The sequence below is a fragment of the Arvicanthis niloticus genome, chromosome 19, assembly GCF_011762505.2.
Source record: "Arvicanthis niloticus isolate mArvNil1 chromosome 19, mArvNil1.pat.X, whole genome shotgun sequence".
Taxonomy (NCBI): Eukaryota; Metazoa; Chordata; class Mammalia; order Rodentia; family Muridae; genus Arvicanthis; species Arvicanthis niloticus.
In genome coordinates this window covers 26,481,795-26,508,061 of record NC_047676.1, presented here as the reverse complement: position 1 = coordinate 26,508,061, position 26,267 = coordinate 26,481,795, and the positions used below count along the sequence as shown (strand labels likewise).

General features: G+C 39.6%; 1 protein-coding gene across 1 annotated transcript in view; it reads left to right on the top strand.

Annotated features, from left to right (window-relative positions):
- Adamts12 (ADAM metallopeptidase with thrombospondin type 1 motif 12) overlaps positions 1-26,267 on the top strand; it is a 268,248-nt gene that overhangs the window by 128,365 nt on the left and 113,616 nt on the right. The window contains exons 4-5 of the mRNA XM_034523235.2: positions 16,007-16,203; positions 18,412-18,495. Coding sequence (XP_034379126.1) covers positions 16,007-16,203; positions 18,412-18,495 — 281 coding nt within the window. The remainder of the gene's footprint in view (positions 1-16,006; positions 16,204-18,411; positions 18,496-26,267) is intronic.

Genomic DNA, 26,267 nt, shown 5'->3' with positions numbered 1-26,267 from the left:
ATGTAGAAATAAATGTCCATATTTTACAAACACAGCACTTAAAGGATAACGGTGATGAGACAGTTGTTCCTTACAGTGGGATTTCTGTTAACAAATACAAATAAAATGGAAAAAAATAAACCCAACTATTTGGCAATGCCATAGTTAGGAAAGCAAGAATCACCCATTTTGACTGAGACTATTGTGTAAAGGAAATAATGAAAAGCAAAAACTCTTAATAATTTAATAATTTCAGTGTCTTCTCATGAGGTGTTTACTGATTATAATTTGACTAATAGCAACTTTACAGCAGAGAAATCTGCCAAGCATTGATTACTCAAGTGATAAGAGGCCGGAAGTTAATACGGTAAATGGGAAGGATGGGGTATTTCAAGGACAAGCAGCATCTAGAAATAATCAAGAAATAAAAACAAACAGACTTAGGAGACTGGGGAAGAGGACAAAAGATAGGGCTGGGGTAGGCAGACAGCATGGTTAGTTTAAAGGAGAGTTTAAAGGCTTTGGGGAAGCACAGGGTTGGCATTTAGTTGGTATTTATTGTATGTGGGGTTCTATGTTAGACACATCTTGCTATCCTCAGCTTACACATAGAAAACTTAAGTCCCATTTTAATATCATCCAGAACTGCTGATTCCACCTCACTTTGTGCTCCACGGGTACTGATGCCATGGCATTACTAACTGTAGAGTTTCATGAGACAGTCCTTGGTGGACTATGTGGTTAAAAACATGGGAAAGCCATGGGAAAAGAATGAATTGAGACTTTGTCTCACATAATACGTGAACACAATGGAAAAAAAAGTAAGGCAAGCAGAACAATGGTAGAGAATGCTTGCAGACCGTTGTATGTAAGGAACCACAAATCTCTAGCAAATGAAAGAGGACAGAAAATCCCCAAATTGCATAATTTAAGAAACCGGGTAAACTGCTTGAATAGGCTTTTATCTAAAGACACAAAAGTGGCCAATACATATATTAAAAAAGCAGACAGCCTCAGTAATCAGGGGAATACAAGTCAAAGTCACACTAAAATTCCACATCACACGTGTAGCAATGGCTTTTATCAAAAGAGAAACAGCCACTAAGTGCTGGAAAGAAAGGGAGAAAATCAGAGAGTTTTCACACAGCTGGTGGGGAAGTAAATTGGTGGCAGTCACTGCGGAAATCATACCGTAGTTTCTTAAAAATATAAATTTGATTCAACAAACTGACTTCTGGGGACACTGCCAGGGGAACTGAAATCTGTACCCCAAGATGTTTCCACATGTGCTGAACAGGCTGTAGGGATGCATTGAAGACGGCACACCCTGCAACCAGCTGCTGGTGAGGACTTCGGGTGGATGAGTGCACACTCCGAGGCACCAGAGTCTCACATCTGTATGAAGGGGGATTTTCAGGAATCCATGAAACTTTTTCTGTGAGGTGTTCTGGGTCTGCGTTTTTAAAGGAGTATTTGCTAAATGAAAGGCTTGTATTTGTAACAGAAAAACCTCTGCATAGTTAGTGAAAAAGAAACTCCTTCTGCAAAGTAGAGTTTATCATGTTTGAGTTAAAAATAGAAACAATACCTTTGGCTACTTATGTGCCTTTATACCGTTGCTTTTTTATTGAGTGAGCTAATTCATTCAAGGTGCAGTCTGCTGGTGGACTCTTTATTTATTCAGGAATTACCAGCTATTCAGGAGCCAGAGAGTATTCTGGGTATTCTGTTTAATTTACAACCATTTTTGTTTATGCCATCCTATATCCTCAGCATTTAAAACTTCAGAAGACTATGGAAAAATATCCAATAGGACAACTTAGAAAGATACAGGTTTCTTTGGTACTTGAGAAGACATGAATCTTTACACACACACACACACACACACACACACACACACACACACACACACACACAAGTTCTATGGCAAACCAAAGAAGCCAGGCTGATTCTAGACCAGAAGCTCAACATTGTTTTACATAAATCAATACCTTTACCACTTGGCCAGTTTTCTTTCTCTCCTAAAGGGTAATAGGTTGTTAACTACTTGGAACATCATACTTTTTAAGGTTCTATTTTTAGCTATGAAGTGTTACATTAATAACACTTCTTGTGTGGGATGGGGGGGGCAGTTTTTCAGTATTTTAGCCTTCTGTGAGTACTCAGAAAATCCACTGGAGTCAATCCAAGCAAAAGAATCCCTGAAACGTTGCTGTCAGTGGTTTTAAGTTGACATTTATAGGAAACCTGGAAATGACAAGCTTTAGGATTTCTGGCTGAGAAGATTTCTCCGTCTTCATTTCAGATGGTTTAAGGTAGGCTGTGGGGAATTGTGTTGTCAGTCACATGTACTTTGTGCCTTTCAGCTGAGCTCCCTCAAGTCAGTTTCTAGTTTTCAAAGGGCCTAAGTGAGTCGGTTCAACTTTAACTCTGGTCATCTGAAAGATCTAGATGTGGTATTTGCTCCCATGATGTGTGGCAATCATAAAGTGCCTTTGCCCTGGCCTAGGTGAGCATATATGTATGTGTGTATATATATATATATATATATATATATATATATATATATATATATATGTGTGTGTGTGTGTGTGTGTGTGTGTGTGTGTATACATATACATATATTAGCTTTAAGCTATATGCAACATTAATGTCTAAGAGCCTTTCAGTAACTCTAAAATTAATTGTTCTAGCCTAATGTCAGAATCCTGCCTGAAGCCCACTTCCTTGTCCTTGGCCAATGTCAGACTCCTGCCAAGCAGCCCATTTTCTTGTCCTTGGCCCATGTCAGATTCTTGCCAAGCAGCCCCAAAAGCTCTCTGCCTGTCCCCCTTTTTTATTTCATAAACAAGACTAAGCCTGTCTTAGGTAGTTCTGCCAAGAACTCCTTCATTACCCATCATGGAATATGCATTATCAAAAGCAGTGCACTTCTGTCTTAAGTTGGTAAGGCTCTGTGCAGAATATTACCCGTCTTTGGCTTGCCAGCCTGTTAATTTAATAACTCTGTCTGGGGGTCCGTTTTCATTTTCAAGCCATGTATTTTGGCTGCCAACATGTTGATATTGTTAAAGATAAGCTTTAACAAGATGGGCAGAAATAAAAGTATTCCCAGGACAAAAAGGGCTAGCATGATCAAGTTATATATGCCATTCTTAAAGCTTGATCAAAATAGAAATATTGACCTCAGGCCATGGGTAATTTTATCAGCAGTATCTGCCACATCAACATTCAGCAGAGCTGCATTCTTTAAATTTGTAAGCTTACTATGCAAAGTTAAAACTTCCAGAGATGTGTTAGAATTATGCCAAATACACTGCAAGTGTCTTTAAAGTTTTTCCTAATTATAATGACTACCACTGTAAATTTTAGAAGTAACACAAATCCAATGGTATTTGGCATAACACTCGAGATGGCTCCTTACTCTTAAACTCTGAACCTCCTTCCAATAATTTAAATAGGATAAAGAACATCAATCCTTTGTTCCAAATGCCTACCTAAATTCTCTTGTATGTTCAACACATTAGTAACAATTTTTTTCTAAATGATTAACAAACATCTTAACTTCTTGTGTCAAAGCAATTGCAGAAGCAGTGGTGCTAACAGTTAATGTAATTAAAGCTGTTATAGCAGCAATAATCAAGTCCACTACCCTCTTGCTTCTGCTTAAAGCCTGACTCATTTCTTCCAGTACTTGCAAGCTATTTTTAGAATACCAAGGTTCTGTGATACTCAGGGCACTAAAAAACAGCTGGTTGATAGACCTCTGTAACTGACATGCCAGATTTCAACACATTAACACAATTAGAAAGTGTACAATCAATGCAACTTACATTAAGTACTGGAGAAGAAACAAAAGTAATTTTAACTTGACAATTAAAAGAGCCTTAATACATGTACTAACACTTGTTGGAAATCCAGATCCTTTCCTAACTTTATTTCTTGCTAACATCATGGATAACTGAAGAAGTAATTTCAGGCAGGAATCTATTAGGCTAGAACAAAGAAGTAATCTCAGACAGGAATCTAAATCTTAGGCTAGAACAAGGAAGTAGGCTTCAGACATGAAAATTGACCTTCGGCTAGGATAGGGAAGTAGGCTCAGATACTTTGGTCATCCTGATAAGGTCTTAGAAACAGTGATCATGGGAGTGTTCATGGAATTTTTTTATTGCCTTGCTTGTTTTTTGACTATTTGTATTTATTGTCTTGCTAGTTCCTTGAATATTTGCATCTATTATATTGCTAGTTCCTCAACCTAAAAATGACCTTAATACTTGCATGTAATTAAAGTGGTATAAAAGCAAAAAAGGAGGAGGAGGAATGGGATAGAGGGGTTCTAGGGAGGGGAAATGGGGGAAGGGGATGACATCTGAAATGTAAACAAATAAAACATCCAATAAGAAAAGAAAAAGAAAAAAGAAAATAAATAAAAATAAATAAATAATATTAAGAATTGAATGGCTTACCAGAGCTGTTTCCAGGGCTATTCTGTACAGCCAGTTGTCAGTGCCCAGAGGAAGTGATAACTGGTCTTTGTGATCTATACTGATGTGAAGGTGTGGAAGAACTCATCAGATTACATTTAATAAAAACCCAAATTGGAGGGAAGGAAGATTGAAGTTTTGGAAAGGAGTTGTAGCCTTCTCCCGTTGGAATAACCAAAAAAGAACAAAGCATGTAAGATCCAGATGTTGGGAAGTAGATCCTGGAAAATCTTGTCTCATGCACAAACGTTCAGCCAAGATATTTGTAGCCAAATTGTATTTGATTAAACTTATCTTGTTTTGAATTATCAATATATCACACACAGCCACACACAGCCACACACAGCCACACACACACACACACACACACACACACACACACACACATTTAACAGGCATGGGGTTATATTTTGCACAGTGGCTCTGTCATGATACTTTCTCCACCATGTCTTTAGTCCTGAAGTTGCTCCTCTTGGTGCTCAGCCTATTTAAGCATGAAATACAGATCCCAGGTCAGGACTCCCTGGTATCAGCTGTAGTGCTGAGCCATTGGCTCCATGTTAGGTATTGAGATAGTTAGAAAATTTAGGGATAGTTAAAATAGGAGCAGTTTTACTATCAATATATGAGCTTGAACATTTTTAATGAAAATTTTATTAAACTAATTATAGACTCAAGAACAGTAGCAACTATAATAAACATTTTCATGAACCCACTACTCAGTTTATTCCAGTGGCAACATCTTATAAAACAATACAGTCTCATAGCTAGGACACTGATCCCCGACAGAATCCACTAGGATAATGTGTATAACTATTTATTTATTTATTAGTTTTAAATTGGATATTTTATTTACATTTCAGATGTGATCCCCTTTCCCTATTCCCCCCCACCCAGGAATCCCCTATTTTATCCCCCTTCCTCTTGCTTCTATGAGGACGTGCTTTCACCCACCCACCCACTTCCATCTCCTCACCCTTGAATTCCTCCACACTGAGGCATCCAGCCTTCATGGGACCAAGGACCTCCTCTCCCACCTATGCCAAACAAGGCCATCCTCTCCTACATATACAGATGGAGCCATGGGTCCCTCCCTATGTGCTCCCAGGCTGGTGGTTTAGACCCTGGGGAGCTCTGGTTGGTTGGTATTGCTCTCTGCATGGAGCCACAAACCCTTTCAACTCCTTCAGTCTTCTCTCACACTTCTCCATTGGAAACCCCATGATCAGTTCAATCGATGGTTAGCTGTGAGGATCTGCCTCTGTATATGTCAGGCTTTTGGCAGACCTCTAAGGAGACAGCTATGTCAGGCTCCTGTCAGCATGCACTTCCTGACATCCACATCACTGTCTACCTTTGGTGACTGCACATGGGATGGATATCCAGGTGGAACAGTCTCCAGACGACCCCTCCTTCAGTTTCTGTCCCATATTTTGTCTCCATATTTGCTCCCAGGAGTATTTTGTTGTCCAGTGTGTAGTATTGTGCATACCACAGTCCAGTCACTGAGCCCTGACGAGGCTCCTGTTGAAAGCTATACAAATCTTAACACAGCTTCCTGTTTCTCTGTGCTTAGTTCTAAAAACCACCAATTTTACTGTATAATATTTTGTCATTAAAAGTATTATATATAAAAGATGGAGAAGAAAAATAACAGAGACTGAAAGAAAGGCCATTCAGAGACTGTTCCACCTAGAGATCCATCCCATCTGTAGACCCCAAACCCCGACACTATTGCTGATGCCAAGGAGAACTTGCTGACAGCAGCCTAATATGGCTGTTCTCTGAGAGTTTCTGCCATCACCTAAGACAGATGCAGATACTCACAGCCAACCATCAGACCTGGGGACCCCAATGGAAGAGCTAGGGAAAGGACTGAAGAAGCTAAAGGGGATTGGAACCCCATACAAAGAACAATATCAACTAAATGGACACCCCTCACCCAGAGCTCCCAGGGACTAAACCATCAACCAAATAGTATACATGGAGGGACCCATGGCTCCAGATGCATCTGTAGCAGAGGATGGCCTTATCTGACATCAGTGATCCTGTGGAGGCTTGATGCCCCAGTGTAAGGGGGTGCTAGAACAGTGAAGTGGGAGAGGGTGAGTGAGTAGAGGAACACCCTCATAGAGGCAAAGGGGATGGGAGAGAAGGGGGATGGGATGAGGGGTGTGGAGGGGAAAACAGGAAGGGGATACCATTTGGAATGTAAATGAATAAAATGGTTAATTAAAAAATAGATAAAGCAGGGAATTTTCTCAAATAATGTTAAAACAATAAAATTAAAATACTGTATAAACAGACCCATAGCATATAATCTTCTAGGGTTGGCTAATTTCATTCATAATCGTTTTCTGGACAGTCGTTTCCCTTTCTGTTGCTGAGTCTTCCATGCACTACAATGTTTTAGACTTCATCACAGGGTTGGGTTTGGTTACCATGCTTGAAGCTGCTCTGGTCATGCACTGTATCCTTTTTATGTTAATACACATTTTTGTATCTCTGGAATAAATGTTCAAGGGTCTACTGAACCTATGGCAATTGAGTGTGTAGTTTTATATGATACTACCAAACTGTTATCCAGAATAACTGTACCATTTTGTAACTGCAATATGTGAGAGCGTTAGAGACTCCAGTTTCCGCATCTACCTTTCTGGTAGATGTATAGTCATATCTCATTGTGGTTTTCCCCCCTTAAATATGTCTTAGTTGAAATAAAACTATGTTGTAGAATTTTTTTAATCCCAATCTTGGGTTTGTACTTAGCCTTGCTCATCCAGTTCCTGAATAAAGATGCTCAATTTTTATTATTTATAATAAGCCTTTTAATCAGCACAAGAGCTGGGCAGGTATCTACCCTCTATGCCATTAGAATCTACTTTCCTATCTATAACCCTATTAATTACACTGTTTCATCTGGGCTGCCTTAACTCCATTGGTCAACCCTTGGGGCCATGTTCTCTTGAACTCCTCTAACCCATATCAGTTTCTCCTCCACTCACCTTCTCTCCCTCAGGATTGAGTCTCCTCCAACCTCCAGCCCAGGAATTCTAAACCCTGCCTATGTCCAGCTATTGGATGTTGGCATCTTTATTCACCAATCAGATATAACTTGGGGCAAGGTCATTTAGCATCACTTGGATCTACCTGTGGACTCTGTCATCTCTGGGTCAATGAGGTCTTGAGGAACCTGTATTAGCGTTAGAATACAAGCAGCATTAGGCCAATGGACCAGAGAACTATATCACTTTTCCCACCCTTTCCTACCCTCCCACTTCTCCCATGTTTCTTTGCACACTCTCAAGTTGGTAGTCTCTTTTCCATTGATATTAATGCAACACACACACACACACACACACACACACACACACACATACACACACACACACACACACACACACACATTCCTAATTGCTGGATGTCAAATAGTCTTTTTGCATAATTTTATTTTTGATGTATTACATGTTCTCATATCTTTTGATTATTTTCCACTGGATTTGTTCTTTGGTTTTACTCTCATTGCCAAGCTTTTACTCCTCATTGCCAAGCTTTTACTCCTAAGTGTAGAGATTCTTTATATTGTTTTGATAGTAATTTGCTCATCTAATGCTAAACTACCCTTCTCCAGGAAAGACTCTTATGGAATAGGAATAGGGACACAGAATCTGCCTGACTATGGCAGGTGGGGATGTTCACTGTCAGCCTTCTCCTTTAGTACTGGTGCTCAGAGGTAGGGAATGTGTCGAGGAAAGCCTAGCTCTAGCTAGAAGTGGTTGACTCACCAAGAAAACCTTTAGCTCATTAAACCTAGTTGTTGGATAGATGTTCCTGAGTGAGTGAAGGATCTTTCAGGACAGTTGAGGATGGGGTCAGCTCAATGGTTGTGAAATGTAGATGTCTATCATAGCCAACCCCTGACTATTATTCTGTGAGCTTGGCATATCTTATATGGTTGTTCTGGTCAATATAATATGGCTACTGCTCTCTGAATGCTTTTCTCCCGTACCAAGACATTTATGTGAGGACTGGTCAGACCACTGTATTTTTCTGCCCATTGACAAGGAAATGCACTCTCTCATTCTGGCAGTAACTCGTCCCCAGAGGGAGGTAGAGAGAAAAGGAGAAGGAAGTCTCAGGGCATGACAGTGCTGACATGTACTGTGACATTATTTCTGGGGTATCCTGAACAAATGTTTCCTCCCACCTCCAATAAAGAATGGACACAGAACAAAGTAAGGATGCCATCAAAGTATTGCTTGGTGAGCCAATGAATTTGTTAGGGCTACTTACAGGAGCAAAAATGATTCTAAAGCAGATACATCACTGAAAGTCCACTCCAGCATCCATGGCAGCTCATAAAAGCTGGAAACCTGGAGTTCCCTGCACAACTTTCAAGGAGCTAGACTATTTGGAGACCATCTCTTCCAGACAGCTGAGTTGTTCTAAGCCTCTTCCAGGTCGCTAAAGTATTATGAGAGTATTTTCCTGTGGTTTTTGCTGATTACATAACCTTGGGTACAGAAAGACCCAGTATACCTGGTGAGATTCAGGAACATCTTGAAGCTTTTGATTTGCTTATTTCCTGAAGTGTAAGGTGCTTCTGTGCAGGATGGAATGCTTCATCTCCCTTTAGAATACCCTGAGTCCTTATCATCTTCCCTTCAAAATGGAATGTTTTATCTCAGAAGAAATTGCTATATGACAACATGGTGTTTTATCAGCTTCCAGTCCAAGCTGAGCTGGCCTTTGTGAGAGAGACTCAGGTCTCTTTAAAACCAGTCATCAGAACTATGCTGTGTCCAATGTCCTGTCACCTTTGCTATGGTCATGTCTTAAGACGGCTGCTTAACCTAGCTGTTGAGCTGTTTACCTGATGAGTCTTGCATCGCTCAAATGTGTCCTCCTGACTCCTATGAAGAACCAGTAAAAGACCTCATGTACTTACTCATCAAATACCTGTTGAAGATTTAAAGTTTCCTGTTTCTATGCTGAGTCTTGATTTACACAAATCACTGAGACATGATCCAGTTCCTGTAAAGTCTTTCTTCTCGGGAGGCTGCTCAGTTCAATCAATAGGCTGATCCAAGATGAAGAACTTTAAGTAAAACAGAGAACTTTGAAATAAAGAACTTATCAATGGCAAAGCCAATTATATTTACCACATTTAGTAGTAGATAAAAGCCTGCCTTTGGTTCACAGGAAGAGCCATACATTATTTGATTATAACATCATTTTGATCTTTTCTACATGGAAACAAACTGCAAAATTTCTTTTTTCCTGAGGGGTAGAAAGGCTTTTATATCCTACAAAAATAAATGGCCCATGAATGCTGAGAACATAAAGTCCCCGAGTATTATAATTTATATTTTCTATGTTCCCCAGACCTGCGTTCCCTTGCCAGGCTTATGGTATTCTTAACAAACTGTGTTCAGTACCTCTAGACGACTTAGAAAACATGCCAGCAAACTATGCTGTATTCTATAGCATTCCGTATGCTACATAAATGTTTTGTAAAGTAAACTCACACTTTTGTAAATATAGTGAATTTGCATTTCACCGTGAAACATGACACACAGTATTACCAACTAGATATTTTGAAGTATTGAACAATCACTCTATGGGAAACTTAAAACTTCTAATTAAAGACTTTTTTGAAAGAAAGATAGTGCTTGAGGGTGACGAGATGGCTCCACAGGTAAAGGTGTGTTTTGACGAGGCTATCACCCTGAGTTTGACCTCCCCAGTCCACATGGTAGAATTTATCCTCTAACCTCCAAATGAATGTCATGGCATACATGTGTATATACAAAATATGTAAGGAAATGAATAATATAATAAAAATTAAAATAAACCTCTTATAATGCAGTTAGTATACTAGTGATGAGGTCATGAGGAAGAAAGGGAGGGAGGGAGGAAGGGAGGAAGAGAGGGAAGGAGACAGATAGGTAAGGTCAAATGCTCTAATGTGAAGATGAAGGCACCTGACCTCTGGGATTTTTGAAAGACAGCGCCCACAGCATGGAAAATAGGCAGCATGGCTGACACTTTAGCTGTTCCATAGTGAGTTTGATTTTGCTGGCCTGAAGATGGGGATGGAGTTAACCTACCCTCAAATTGTGATGCAAGGAGTTAAGAGACTCGGTTCACAATTACCTAAGGAAGGAACTATACTGAGAACCAACTGCATCCCAGCCCTTTTTTTCTACACTGTCCTGAACAATGACCTTGAAGTTCATTTGTCCAGGAGCAGCTCAGTGAGTAGCAAATTTCCCTTTAATTGTAAGTAAATGACTAATATAATAAACAGAGACAACAATAATATAATAAACCAGAGACAACATCCTGGTCTTGTAAAGCCAAAAGAAGCACTACTCAGAGAAGGTGTCCGGGCCCCAGCTTTGGGAGCTATTCTGAGTAGAAGAAAGCTCTCTATTTTCAGTGTAAAAGAATAAGGGAAGGGCATTTAGGGCTGGTGGGAGCTGGCTGATATCTTCCTATCCATACTGTTCATTGCTTTGAATCCCTAGAGGTATAACCTGGAACACTGATGAATTATGACCCATAAGAGATCCTTGACAAGTTTTCTCATTGCTTTCTCTGTGTAATAGGGCATGAAAGTTACCTACTGCTTTAAGTGTTTATTTTAGTCCTTCCTTCAAACATAAGCTATGTGGAAAAAAATTCCCAAAGTGGCTATGATAATGGGAGTGGTGGATAGCATCAAGGAGATCCACAGAGGGAGCATAATGTTAAACTACTATGATACCACCTGTGAGGCTTCTACCAGAGCCAGTGTTGTCTGAGTTGAGCAAATATACGTTTCTTCTGCCCATATGTACTTGCCAGTAGCACACACTTGCAGACCAACTTCTTGGAAGGAAGTAGACCATTGCTTTTTTAGCAGAGTTGGAACTGGGGCTATCCACCTCCATCCACTATGCAGCCAGGGGTATTGATCTCTTCAAGCTGGCTTTGGGCACACCTCCACGTGCCTCAGCTAGGCTGCTCATTTTGATTACATAGAAAGTTTGCCTCACTCACTGTGGCTCATACACACACACACACACACACACACACACACACACACACACACACTTAGGTATATCTGTTTGACTATCTGTTCTTCAATATGGGTCAACTTTGAAGTGAGTACAGCTGTCTGAAGATAAACAAATACGCATCATAAACCTAGATATTGGCAGCTCATGAATGTCCCGAACAAATATCCCCCAGGTTTAGGGGTGGAGAGACTGTATAAGTATCAGAAAAAAATAAAATGAAGTTCTCCAGAGCTCAGAAGTTTGGATGCTGTCCATGCTTCATTGAGAATACATCTCAGAGGCAGAAGGAAATGATGGGCACTGGAAAACTTTATAAAATAGCAACTTTAAATAGAATACAAACAAAAGAGACATTTTAAGATTCCCTTCAAATAGTCAATAATCAGGAGATGAGAAGATAGAACAATCAGATAGATTATTTATAAATTGCCCGTCTCATTCATCGCCAACTCTGGACACGAAAAGCAACTCAACTGATTTGATATCTCTTCCCACACATGTTTCCCCCTTTCTTACCCTCTTAGAGAAATGTGCTGACACAGTTCTCACAACGGAGACCAGATGTGAAGGAGGCAGCTGGGGCCAGAATAAAGACAAAAAGCTAGATAGTCAAGCAAGCGGGTAATGAATCCCACATGCTTAAACACTGACAGAACCCTGTTGACACTGCCTTCAGCTCAGTGACTGAGGAACTGTTGAGTAACTCAGAGACTCACATTTCACCCATGACAGCATGCAAAGCTTCCTATGGCCTTCTCTTCCTCACGAGTGAGTCAGTCTACTGCTGAACACGATTGCAAAAAAGAATTTCATCCTGCACAATTACCTTTCACATGAAGTATGGGGTTGTCAGTATATGAAGAACAACCTTGTTGTGAGTCTCAAGGAAGGAACCAAGTACATGGTCTGTGAAGTTCTCTTGCTACTGAGATTTGCTTGGTTTCAGCGCTAGCAATGCTTGTGCGGCATGGCATGTCACTGCGGGAAAGGAGGCTTCCAGACATAGCAGCCTGTGATGGGGTGGGAGTATTAAATCACTACTGATGTCTCTTAGAGATGCCTGCTCTCTATGAGTGAGCTATATGGAAATGAAGGAAATGCCTTGTTTATGGACTGGAGGGAGACACCGATTACCTGTCTCTTCAAGGGGCTCAAGCTTTCTTCTAGGGATTTTCTTTCCTTCCTTGTGGAGGTTACTACTGGGACTAAAATTCTGCTAAGCAGATTCACTGAGGAAGTTGAAGAAACAAGGAATGGGCTCCCAGAGTTTGAATGTGGCATGGCCCCCAGAGAACCATGAGGACAATGGAGGAGAGCACTGATTAAAAATAATGCCCTTCATTCTGGAAGGCTTGAGGCCCCAGGGAAGAGGAAGGTCTGGTGGGGGAGAACACCCTCTAGGAGGCAAAGGGGAAAAGGAATTGAATGAAAAACTGTGTGTGGGGGGGGTCGGAGAAGGGAGGGCAACTACTGGAATATAGGTTAATAAAGTAATAAAAACGAAAGAAAAGAAGGGGAGGGAAGGGGAAGAGATGGGAGGGAAGAGGAGGGGAAACATGAGAGGGGAGAGAGAAGATGAGATGAAAGACTGAATAGGAAGCAGAAGTGGATCAGTAGGGGTGATGGGGACAAAAATTGGGGGGTTAAATGTAATCAAATTAATTATATAAATGTATGAAAAGTTTATAATTGACTTCCTATTATGTATACTTAATTAATTCTAATAAAAATAATAACAAAACAAATCTCCTCTGTTTGCCACTGCAATACTTAAGGTCAGTAGAAAAGCCCTGTGCACTTTTGCAGTTTAGGGGCGTGCCGCTTCAGGATGGGGAGAGGAACCAAAAAAAACCCCAGTGGCTTCATCTAATCCTTGTGGGTAGGATTGCTTTACTTAACTAACCATGCTACAGCTTCTTCCAAAAAAGAAAAGAGATAGAGGAGACTGTGTGGCTCAATGCCTGGCTTACACAGATTTGAAAATGGCATTTTGCAACATTTCCATGAGCTTCCAAGAAGAGAAGAGAGGTGAGCAGGGAATAAGCATGGGTATGAAAGGTTAGGAATCACTGGTCATCTCGAAACTTCTTCAGGAACCCATACTTCACCACGCAAAGTAGTGAGAGAAAGAAAGTAGAAAATACAGGACTTTCCTCAATGTTTACACAACCTTGGATTGTTTTCCTAAGAGTATAGTTTTAAGCAAAGTCCTAAATCACAGAATTTGGGCTTACTTAGACCTGGTGGTGCTTCGTGTCTTTTATTAATATTGTTTAAATGTGTACCATTTTCGCATACACAGTGAAACCAAGGAACATAATGAGCACTGGAGAGAAAGCTGAGAAGCTGGTTTTAGCTATCTCAATTAAAAGTAGGAGGCAGAGCCTCAGGTGGCAGCTGATGCTAGATGCTTCCAAACACTAATGAGTAGAAATTGCAGAGAAGCAGGTCTTAGCACATGGCAGAGGAGACTCTCCCAGCAGAGCAAGATACCCTGAACTGGTGAGCTCTCCTCACACACTGGGAGTGCTCTGGTCAAGCCTGTGTGGATCACTAGAGATTAGGGTGGGAATATGAGGTTTGCTCCTTGACTCTCATGTTCTGTTCCATCTGGAACTATGGGATGTCCATAAGGGACAGGCAAGAGATCAGTGAGAATGTCTGCCTAAGAGGAATCTTCAAAGACTTGTGTGCTGGACAGCTTTATGTCAACTTGACCGGAATGAAAGTCTTCCAAGAGGAGACAACCTCAATTAAGAAAATCCCTCCATAAGATTAAGCTGTATCTAAGTTTGTATGGCATTTTCCTAGTTAGTGATTGATGGAGGATGGTCTAGCCCATTGTGGTTGGTCCTCACCCTGGGCTGGTGATTCTAGGTTCTATAAGGAAGCAGACAAAATAAGCCATGTTGACCAATCCAGTAAGCAGCACCTTTCATGGCCTCTGCATCAGCTCTTGCCACCAGGTTCCTGCCCTGTTTGAGTTCCTGTCCTGGCTTCTTCAGTGATGGATTGCAACATGGATATGTAAGACAAATTAACCCCTTCCTTCCTATGTTGCTGTGGTCATGGTGATTCACCATAGCAGTAGCATCCCAAACTAAGACAACTGGGTCTTTACCTCTCCCTCAGCCCAGCCCCTTTTGCACACGTCCTCCACCAAGTCATCTTTCCTCAATTGTATAACTCCACAGTCCATTTAGCTTTTTAGACTTTACCATCACTTGGGTTGACCATTCACTTCCCAGTGAGTGAAGCAGTGGTTTTATTCCATTTTGATTTTCTGTAGTCCTCTCTCAAGTTACCGAGCCATCCTTGCATTGGCCTGCCATTCAAGGCTTATTCATATAGCTTTTTCCTAATTTTACTTATTAATCTATAGCTTCATTTAGATTAAGCTCTCTGGACCATGATCCTCACATACCAAATGTTTCTTACATGGAAGCCTGAGTCACCTTGATAATGTCACTGTGGTTCTTTGGATCCTTTTCAGTTTCTCAAATCCGAGTGCCCTGAGCCTTCTGCACTTTTCTGGTATACGTCTTCTCCAGTTTTATGTGAATTTGTATCCATACGGATACTGTATTAAACGGGAAAGGGCATTAAGGTGAGACATAAAATCCCAGGTCACTTACTGACTGAATGGGCACCGTAATTTTTGGAAATGTATTAACCAGCTGTCCTATGCATCAGCCTTCTAACTTGTAAAATGAAAAGAGGAATATATATAGAGAGGAATATATATATATATATATATATATATATATATATATATATATATATATGTGTGTGTGTGTGTGTGTGTGTGTGTGTGTGTGAAATATTCATGAGGCTAAAATTTGACATTTAAATCCTAGTATACATATTGCCTTGCCTGTGGTAAACACTGAATAATTTAGAGAAAAATAATAAGAAAGAGAAAGCTCCCATGAGAGAGAGGGAGATAAAGAGAGTCAGACAGACAGACAGACAGACACAGAGAGACAGAGAAAATGCATACACACACAACCCAGAGCATGACACAGGCTAAGAAAGCATTTGACCATCGAATTATACCCCTAGCCTTTTAACACTTTATTTTGAAACAGGAACTCTCTTTATTAGCATGAGATAGCCTTGAAAATGCCATTCTCCCACCTTAACTTCTGGGGTAACTGGGATAACAGATGTACCCACTATAATCAACTGTAATATGCCCTAACATGGAAAGACTTATTTACTGAAATGAGTCATATTTTAAAAGAAATACTTTTTGCACAGCCTTATAAGATTCCAGTTTGAGTAATTTTGTTGAAGTTTATTTAAACTGGTCTAATCTTCAGTTTCATGCACATACACGAGAACATTTCAGTTGTTATTAGGCATAAATTAAACACACAGCCTTGGATTTTTACAAATATTAGTAAATGTTTTATATAGAAAATAATTAGGCTTGTACAATTAGCTTTCTCACTGTGTCTTCTGTTTAATCTTCAGACAGTCTTGATAAATCTGTGAAGCAAGAGCTACAGCGGGAGAAGTGGGAGAGGAAAAACTTGCCAAGAAGAAGTCTCTCCCGACGCTCCATAAGCAAGGAGAGATGGGTGGAGACCCTCGTGGTGGCTGACACGAAGATGGTAGAGTACCATGGAAGTGAGAATGTGGAGTCCTACATCCTCACCATCATGAATATGGTATGACAGACTTCGTGAGGGGACAGCAATGGCCAGAGAAATGTCCTTTAAATGTTCCTCATCTTCATCAAAAAAGTATTTTTGGTAGACATGGTGGTACCAACCAACCTGCAATCCTCAAATCTGGCAAGCCAGTGTGGGAGCAGTCCAAGTCTGAGGGTAGCTTACACTAGGTAGTGAGTGATATTCTATCTCCAAATGACAAAAGCAAACAACATTTAAGAAAAGAGAGGATTTGTCATTGTTCTTTAACACACACACACACACCCCACACCCCACAGGCATGCATGCACATGCACATGCACAAAGTCTATTACTTTTCCAAGTACATAATCATGGAAATTTGGGATGAATTTTTAAGTTCTCTAAAAATGCTCACTCTTGGAAAATTTATAATTCATCATTTGCATTTATCGGTTAGTTAGTTGCCAAGTGACGTGATACCCTTAGAATGATTTCGCTTCCTCTGTTTCTCCTATTCCAAGTCTATGAGAAAACTTGGGCAAGCGAGAGTGAGCATGATTTCCTCAGGCTAGTGAGAGCTCCAGTGGGAGTAAGCTTATGCTGCGGCCCCAAGCTCCACCTCCCTGTTCGTATTGTGGCTGCACTTTACTTTCCAAACAGGTCACTTATTCTGTTGAGATGGCAAAAAGCAATCAATTCCTTGATTGTCTGATAAAGAAAAGAAGACCTAGGGCTAGGGAAAGATCAAAGAAAAGAAAGGCTTTGTTTAGGGAGCCCTGTTGTTGGGATTTCATGGATATAACTTCCCTGTCATGGTTAGAAGACACACTCTCACAGCACACTTCCTGGTATTCTGGTTTATAATCTTTTCCAAGATGTTCCCTGACCCTTGGGTACAGGAACTATGTTGTAGATTTATCAGCTGGGGTTGGACAGTCATGGCAGGTGGTTCTCTGCATTTTGACCAGTTGTGGCTTTATGTAAAGGTCTCTGCTGCAAAAAGAAGCTTCTTTGATGAGGACTGAGAGCTTCCCTTCTCTGTGGGTATAAAGATAAGTAGTCAGTATAAACGATGCCGTTAGGAATCACACTGGTTTAGGAAAGTAACAGTAAAAGAATCTCATCTCCAATCCTTGGCCTCACTAGCCACGTGTGGTTGGGGAGGATTGAGTGCTAATCAGAAATAGCTATAGGCAAATAATAGTTCCTAAATGAGGGAGAATCCATCTTCCCAGGAATAAGACCCCACATTGGCTAATACCAAGTCATCAACCCATTTAGTGCAGACAGCACTAAATGGACTCATCAGGTTGTAGTTGTATGATGATTTGCTTGTATATACAAATAGCAGCAATGGTTAAAGAAACAAAAAATGGTTAAAGAGGAGGAGACTAGGGCTTTGGGGTTAGGAGATCAGACATGGAAGGGGCATGAGAGAAGAGGGATAGGAAGGAAATGTTGCGGTTAGATTTTAAATTTTAAAACAGAAAAGAAGAAAAAAGAAACAAAGGAAAAGCCAACTAGTTGCAATGCAAACTAATGCCACAGTTGAGAATTAAAAATTGTTATAAAAATAATCACAGAAAAGTTTTTAAAAAGGTACTCATTGTGTTTCTATTTATACATATACATTTATATATATAAATGTATATGTTTCTATTTATACATATACACACACACATATATATTTACACTATCTCACTGTCTACTCTGTGTGTAGGCAAGTGTTTGTAACTGAAAGGAGATATAAACACAATTTAAAATAGGTTATCTTGGATTAAAGAATAAATGACTTTTACTTTTGTTTGACAATATATGAATACAAGCTGTTTTCTACTAGTCACAGTGTTCTGAATTGTTCTACAATGTCCTACAAATGAAAATTATATTTCATGTTTCTATTCATACCACCCTCATTTTGATTGCAGAAACTCTTATTTTATTACTTGAAAAACTATATTCTTTTATTCATTTACATTTTTCTGTCTTTGTTAATAATAATAATATCACTATAACTGGGAATAAAATACTTGAATTTCTCAAACACACATCCAACCCATCACTCTGAAGAAGGCATCTTTAAATATTACAGTGTGAACTGAGATTTAGTCTTCTCAGAATTGCACCAAGAATCCATATTCTATGGCGTGGTATTTATGTACATGGTGTTCTGGAGCCATGCATGCCTCTGACAGGTATGTGCTGTCTGCATGTGAGGCCAATGCTTTCTGTTTTTCACTCTAGGTCACTGGGTTGTTTCATAACCCAAGCATTGGAAATCTAGTCCACATTGTTGTGGTTCGACTCATTCTACTTGAAGAAGAGGAGGTAAGGATTGGTTTCCTTCTACTTTTTCCCATGCCTTCTCATTTCCTCCCTCTCTTTTAAGAAAGTTCTTGATAAGCAAGAAAGAGGTCTCTACACAGGCTTTTTGAAATCCAAGTGGAAGAAAGTATTATTTCTAGGTTATTTTCTTCAGATTTCAGCAAAATTGAATGGCAGATGGGGAACATTTTCAAAAAATTTATATGGTGTGTGTGTGTATGTGTGTGTGTGTGTGTGTGTGTGTGTGTGTGTGTGTGTAGGTGGGTGTATAGGTGTGTGAGTGTGTGGGGGTGTTGAAATGACCTGATTACAATTGCATCTAATAAGATACAAACAGACATACAGCAATCACTAAAACTGCAATGTAAGTGGTGTATCTCATAACATAGCTGGAGACTTTCAATGGAAGTTAGGAAATACGTGCAATGAATAATACATGTCTCTCATGCTGTTAATTTATCTGTGGTATAAAACATGCGTCTCTCAGATTTGAAGCTTCTGGTTTGTACATTTGTCTTTCGCTATTTCATATAGTCTCGTGCTTACACACCATCAACATGCTGAGATGGTATGCCTAGATCATAGTTCATTCAATCTTGGAATGTGGTCAGTTCCAAAATGGATTTCATGATGACTTCTGCCTTTCATTACTGGTACCATTGTCTTTCCCATCTCACTCAAAACTGCTCTGGCTTACACCAGCAGCAGCACCTGTGAGTTAATCTTCTTATTGTTTTTTTTTTTTTTTTTTTTTTTTTTTTTTTTTTTGAGACAGGATATCATTATACATCTCTGGCTGGCCCATTACTATGAAAACAGGTTAGCCTCAAACTCACAGAAACTTGTCTCCTACTTGAGTGTGTTCTGACTTTACCTGATCTATCTATTTATTTAATCTATCTATCCATCAAACCATATCTCTCTCTCTCTCTCTCTCTCTCTCTCTCTCTCTCTCTCTCTCCTTTATTTATTGTATCATCCAAATCTGTCAGTATAGCCCATAGTGGTCCCACTTCTAAGGGTATTTTAAACATACCCAGAGCTCATCATTTCTGTAATCATTACATTGAATCAAGTCTTACAATATGCCTGAACTACTACAGTGAATTCTCAAATGGTTTCCCTACTTCCAACTTTTTCCATAATATATTCACTGGGAAGATCATTTTATATACAACTATAATGCACAGTTTTAAAATAGTAACTTCTAGAAGCCATCAAAGACTCCATTTTTTAAAAGTGTACATTCCTATGCTTTTAGTCTACAGAACTCTTCACAATCTTGAGCCACCTGTCTGTTTAGTTTTTAAAATTCCTCCTTGTGACACTCACTCCTTTGTTTCCAGCCCTTACACTCTGGAGTCTGAATGAGTTCTAAAATACAGTGGGTGTTTTTCAGCATTATGGTCTCCATACTTCTGGATCCCAAACATTCCTATAATGGTACATACTGACACCATTTAAACACTTGAGCCTTTGCCTTAGTACTGACTCTTAAAGAATTCTGTGTCCATCCTACTCAAAACTAGCCCCTTTCCCTGTTTCTCCTTCATAGAATGGCAACACTCTTGTAACTCATGATGATTCTTCATGTTTATTCATTCCTTTGTGTATCTCCATTATTATAACATGTGGACAATGTGAGTACAGAAATGATGTTTCTTGACTCTGTGACACCTCCAGTATCTAACATGGTGCATGGAACATAAATAAGGGTACAAAGTGAAATTTAATAATAGCAGATGAAATGCCTTTCCAATTATACAGCTTAATCACGTCAGAAGGACCCTATTACATCCACTTCATCAAGAGACCAGGCACCAAATGTCAGCTGACACACGTCAGAAGGACCTTAGTCACATCTACTTCAACAAGAGACTGGGAACCAAATGTCAGACAAGCCCTATTATTTTCTTAACAGCACTGGTCTTCAGTATCAGTTAAAAGGCTATTTTAAAACTATCTCTGAAGCCTTGATTTCTTTTCTTTCTTCCCTTCTTGCTCCATTTTACTTCATAACTTGGGGCATGTTTGGGCATCATGGAATTCTACTTGATAAAATATTTCTTTTTCTATGATCCTATTGTTAACAATATCTATCTAAAACTTGGAAAACCAGCAAAAATGCCTATTAGTGTCTATGTGTTCCTTTATGGGTGGAACTTTAGTTATTCTGTGCTATTGATAGGGTGGTGAGATTAGATACTGATTTGTAGAAAGCTGATAGGATGCTACACAATACTTTCTGTCCAGAAGAGATAAAGTACATTCATATCCAATAAAGAAAGCAACCTTAACATTAACCGACCTTGTACCTAATGTAACAATTTCAATCTAGTATGTGTCTCACTGGTTGTATCTGCATTAATTTGCTTTCCTGCATCTCTCTTTGCACAAGATTTACCATCTTGTTTGCCTCTTAAGCAGCCAGTTAAGTAAATCTTTCACATATGATAACCATGTATTCATAGAAGAATTATGTTTCATCCAGACACAGTACGTCATGCCATGAATCCTAGCACTTGTGATGCTGAGGAAAAGGAACCACCATGGGTTCAGGGCTTAAGCTAGAAGTGAGATATTATCTCAACAAATGAACAGAGAAGAATTTTACTATTAACCTTTAGAAAATTATAGTTTGATATACTGGAGTACCAATTTTCACTCCTTCATAGTAGTTGAATGTGTGGACATGCTTGGATACAGATATGTCTAGAGGCCAGGGATTTTTCAAATCAGTAAAATGAAGGTTTGTCTAGGTGTGAGAAGGTAAAATTTCACCATTTGTATTGCCAGCTGAATTGCAGACAGAACTTTAAAAATGTGGCTTCAAGGATACAGGCTCTCTCTCTCTCTCTCTCTCTCTCTCTCTCTCTCTCTCTCTCTCTCTCAAAAACAAGCCTCAAGATAAACAACAAAAAGCAAATCTCTCTCAAAAACAAGCCTCAAGGTAAACAACAAAAAGCAAAAGGCAAAACAAAAGCATAGTAAAAGGAAAAAAACCTGGAATATGAAAATATACCAAAACAAAACAGAACAAAAAGCACACACACACACACACACACACACACACACACACACACACACCAAACCAAACCATGGGGTCTGTTTTGTATTATATTGGCCAACTACTTCTGGACATGGGGCCATACGCTGGGGTATGACTGATATACCCAGTGACACTCTATTAAAGAAAACTAATTCTTCATTTCCTAGTGTATTAGTAGTAAGTTGTAAATAGCTTCTTGGTTAGGTATGAAACTTTATATCTACCTCCTATTTTAATCTGTGCAGGTTTTATGCATGCTGTCATAATCTCTGTGAGTTCAGGTGTGTACCAGTCCTGTTGTACCTGGAAAATACTGTATCTTTGGAATCATCCACCACTTCTTGTTCTCACAATCTTTCTGTCTCCTCTTCCTCATAGAAGTATTTTACTATTTGTGTTTCATAAAGATTTCAAAGTTCTTGAAAAAACACAAAAAATGAGAAGATTATGATTATAATATGTTAGAGACTCAGTGGTAGGGGACATGCCTATTGTGTGTAAGGGTCTGGGTTCCATCTCCAGCTCTAGAAAGGAGAGAGGTGTCATGGTGGGGCGGGGGGGGGGCACAGAACAATGACAACATTGGAATAAATGTAAGGTGAATGAAGTCCAGTGGATCCCAGATCACTATCAAAATCAGGACTTAACCTTGTAGGTATCAAGTGGCCAAGCCAAATCACTCAGTCAACAGGTTCTCCAGGGAAGGAGCAAAGACTAAAAAGAAAAAAAAAAGACAATTAGACAACACTGTAGCATGACTCCAGCCAGTTCTCAGACTGAGACATGACCCCAGCCCGTTCTGAGACTGAGATGTGTTTATTGTTTTTCAGTCTGCTTTTATAACATTTTAATTGCATGCAGATAATAAAGTCAGTTCTAGGTTAAGGAACAAACAAGACAATAAACAGTCGAGGAAAAAGCAAGGCAATAAGCAAAGTCCTGTAATCACTGTTTCTAGGGGCTTATCAGGATGACCAAGATATCTGAGCCTACTTCTCTATCCTAGCCCAAAGTCAAATTCCTGCCTGAAGCTTACTTCTCTGTTCTAGCCCCAAATCAGATTCCTGGCCCAATGTCAAATTCCTGCCTGAAGCCTACTTCCTTGTACTGGCCCAATGTCAAATTCCTGCCAAGTTTCTAGAAGCCCCAAAAGCTCTCCACGATCAAGACTTGCAGCTGAGAAAGGGGAGGGCCAATAAGCAGAGTGGCACATGACTACTTTTCTGGAGAATTTTCCCTTGATCTACTGAATGACTCTGTGTTGGGTTCACTGTGGCTTTAATAGCCTTATTGACTTGTAGACATTTGAGTTGGTGGTTGGATAAAGTTACAATAACCTATATACTTATTTTTTCCTTATAAATGTCAAATATATTGGCAAATAACTTTAGACCCATTTCTTTAGATCAACAGTTTCCTGCTGAGAGTAACATGATTTATTTTTTAGGTATATGACGTTTTCAAATTTTTGTCCTGTCTCCTCTTTGTCCATCGTCTTTTTCTCAGCAGCCTAAGCATCCTTAGCAGAGTGTGGTCAGAGTGAAGCACACCAAAGCTTCGACCAGAAATTCTTAGAGAGGTTAATATAAGAGTGCCTGCACCACCACCACCACCACCACCACCACCCCCGAGAGGATAGCTCACAAAGAAACAGAGCAATTGATAACAAAAGTTGTGCTCTTGTAAAATCATTTTCTGTCTCCCATGTGGAGCCATTTTTGTGACCTTCCAGGTTAGCTCACCCTCCTATAGGGTTCATGCGCTCAAAGGTATGGGAAGAGGAAGGTAGGAAGTGATTGGGGCCAGCTTGAGAAGGTGAAGTGCAAAGAAATGAGCAAAAGCAAAACCTATTTTTGTTTCCAAAGGAAATAAGGAATAAGATTGTGAATGAATGTTTGCTTTAAGTCAATATGTTCAAATAATAATGAAGTTGTTTTATGGAAACGTTTAACATGAATATCTCAATGTTTATTCACTTTAATCTTACCATATCTTATATATGCTTCGGGCCATATGGTATTTTTATATGATTTTTTTCATTTATTTATTGTGTAGATGTGATAGTCAGAGGACAGCTTGTATGAGTAACTTTCTTCAGCTCACCATGTGGATTCCAGGGGCTGAAATCATATTAATCTTGATGGCAAGTTCCTGGCTCATAACCACATGGTCTTAAATGCATAACAAATAACCTTTCTATAGAATCCTATGATGAAGTGCATTCAAGAAATTAAATGACCAGATGTTTCTAGGATTAAACCAAAGATTAAGAGACTGAAAAGACTAGAAAAAAATTGTGCTCAATAGAAGTTTCTGGGAGACCTCCAACATGTGAAGAAAAGTGTAATGGTATCCTAAAGACCTTGTCACTAGAGACACAAAGTCCGTGTAAAAATTACCTGAGAGATCCTGCCTTAGTGAATAAGGTGAAAAGCAACCCAAGAAGAACCTTAGGTCTCCACACACATATATGCACACACCCTGACACATAAATGTGCCCATACACATGCATACACATGTACACATATAATCATGCAAAATCACCCCATTGAAACCAGCAACAGTTTCTGTGTAACCTCCTTGAGAAGAATAGAGCTTCTGGTGCCCCTGCTCAGGTGATGAGCAGAAGCATGAAGTGGCCATGCAGAATCACCTCCTAGTAATTCCTAGTCCCGGAGAAGGGACTGTTATTATAGATTTTCTGCTTTGTTCTCAAATGTCTGCTCCTTCCTTCCTCCTACTCAACAGAGCATGCTTCTTATCTGCCTTATCACAGAACCAAAAACCAACCCGTCTTCCTTTATTTCATTTTCTTCATTACTTAATGAAGAAAATTAATCATGTATTCCTGATTTTTTTCCAATAAAATTGCTGTGTCTTAGGATACACCAGATGGCTGAGAAATGAAAGGAGTGAGTCCCTAATTCTAGACATGATCAAAAGGAAAACAGGCTCAGAATCTGCTAAGTTTAACCTGACATAGCAGGTGATTCAAACCATGTGGCTGAGCTGTATCTCCAGGAACCTCATCCTCATTAGCAGAGGAGAAACAGAAGGCCTTCTGGAAATGCCCTGATTGAGTGTCAAAGGGTGTTTGGAGATTGGACAGGTTCACGAAGGGTAAGAGGCTAGAGAAAAGCATTTTAGGAAGAGAAAATTTTTTAAAGAAAGGAAATTTTAAAAATTGCACAGTATGTTAGAAGAGTGATAACGGCAAGCAACTTACTGTTGGTGGAACGTAAGCTTCCAGGTCATAGATATAAAGCTTCCTGCAGGCTTTGAAGATTTTCTCCTGTTTGTTCTGTGCTTTGTTGAGATCTTACTGTGTAAACATTGCTAACCTCAAATTCACAGATACCCCGTCTTTGTCTGGTGAGTGCTGAGATTAAAGGCATATGTTACCATGCCCAACCCTGTTCTCTAAGTTTCATAACTTCACATTTTACATTTACGTATGGTTCTTTGGAGTGAATGTTTGCAGCAGATTTGAAGTTGAAAGAGAAAGGTATTTTACCCTTGGATGATTTTTGTTTCTTATTTTGTTTTCTGTTTTTGTTTCTTTGGGGGGGGGCGGGTTCTTACACCTATCCAGCTCTTTCTGTACTATTTCTTATTTCCTAAATGCAAATAATGGTATAACTTGTTATAAATTTTTTACTCTAGATTTATTTTTAATTAGTATTTGTATTAATTATTTGAGAATTCAACACAATAGATTTTGATCCCAATTATCTCCAAACTGTTCCCAGATCTATCCTTTCCACCGTCACATCCCCAGCCAGCCAACTTAAAATTTTCTTCCTCTTTCTAAAAAGACCCATCAAGTCCAGTGTGCATGGCTAGCTACCCCTGAATACTGCTTGATTTATGAGGGCCACACTATTAAAGAAAACTAACTCTCCTAGATGTTTTTCTGCTATGGATGGGACTTCATGCCCACCATACCTCTCCCACCAAGCCTCTTCCATTGTCCCTTGCTCACACATATATGCATACACCCTGACACATAAATGCACCCATACATACGCATACACATGTACACATATATTGCAAATGCTGCTGCAGTTGCTGTGGATCCTTGTGATCAACTGTCCTGTTGTGTCTGCCCCTTCTTGCTCTCAGTAACCCCTCTTCAGTGAAAATCCCTGAACTTTGGGATGAGAGGGGTGATATGTATATTCTGTGTAGGGCAGAGTGTCCCATAGACTCCTATTCTCTACACATTAACCAGAGGAAGCTCTATGTATTAATTTCCATCTACTACAAGTAGAGGCATCTCTGATGAGAGCTGAGAAATGCACAATCTATGAATACAACAATATAAGTCATCAGAAGTCACTTTAATACTATGTCCATTTAGCAAACTAGTAATATTAGGGTTTTTTTTAGGGCCTACGGTCTATCTAGCCACTAGTTTTTGAACCCACTAACAACGCCAAGTATGAGTGACATTTTATGGGGAAGGCCTTAGATACAATCAGAAGGTGTTCGATTACTCTGATTATATTTATGACACTACTGTATCCATGGACAAATTTTTCAGGTTGGTTGTAGCCCACAGGGTTCCTTACTGGGTGATATTGATGACTGTTTTTCTCCTTCAGTAGCATGCATAGCATCTTCTAGCACTATGAGAGATTAGCATCAGGAATGAAGCTTCCAAGTCAGCATCAGCTTGGCATCTCCCTGTTCTGTGGTACCTTCAGGTGTAGGGTTCTACAGTCAA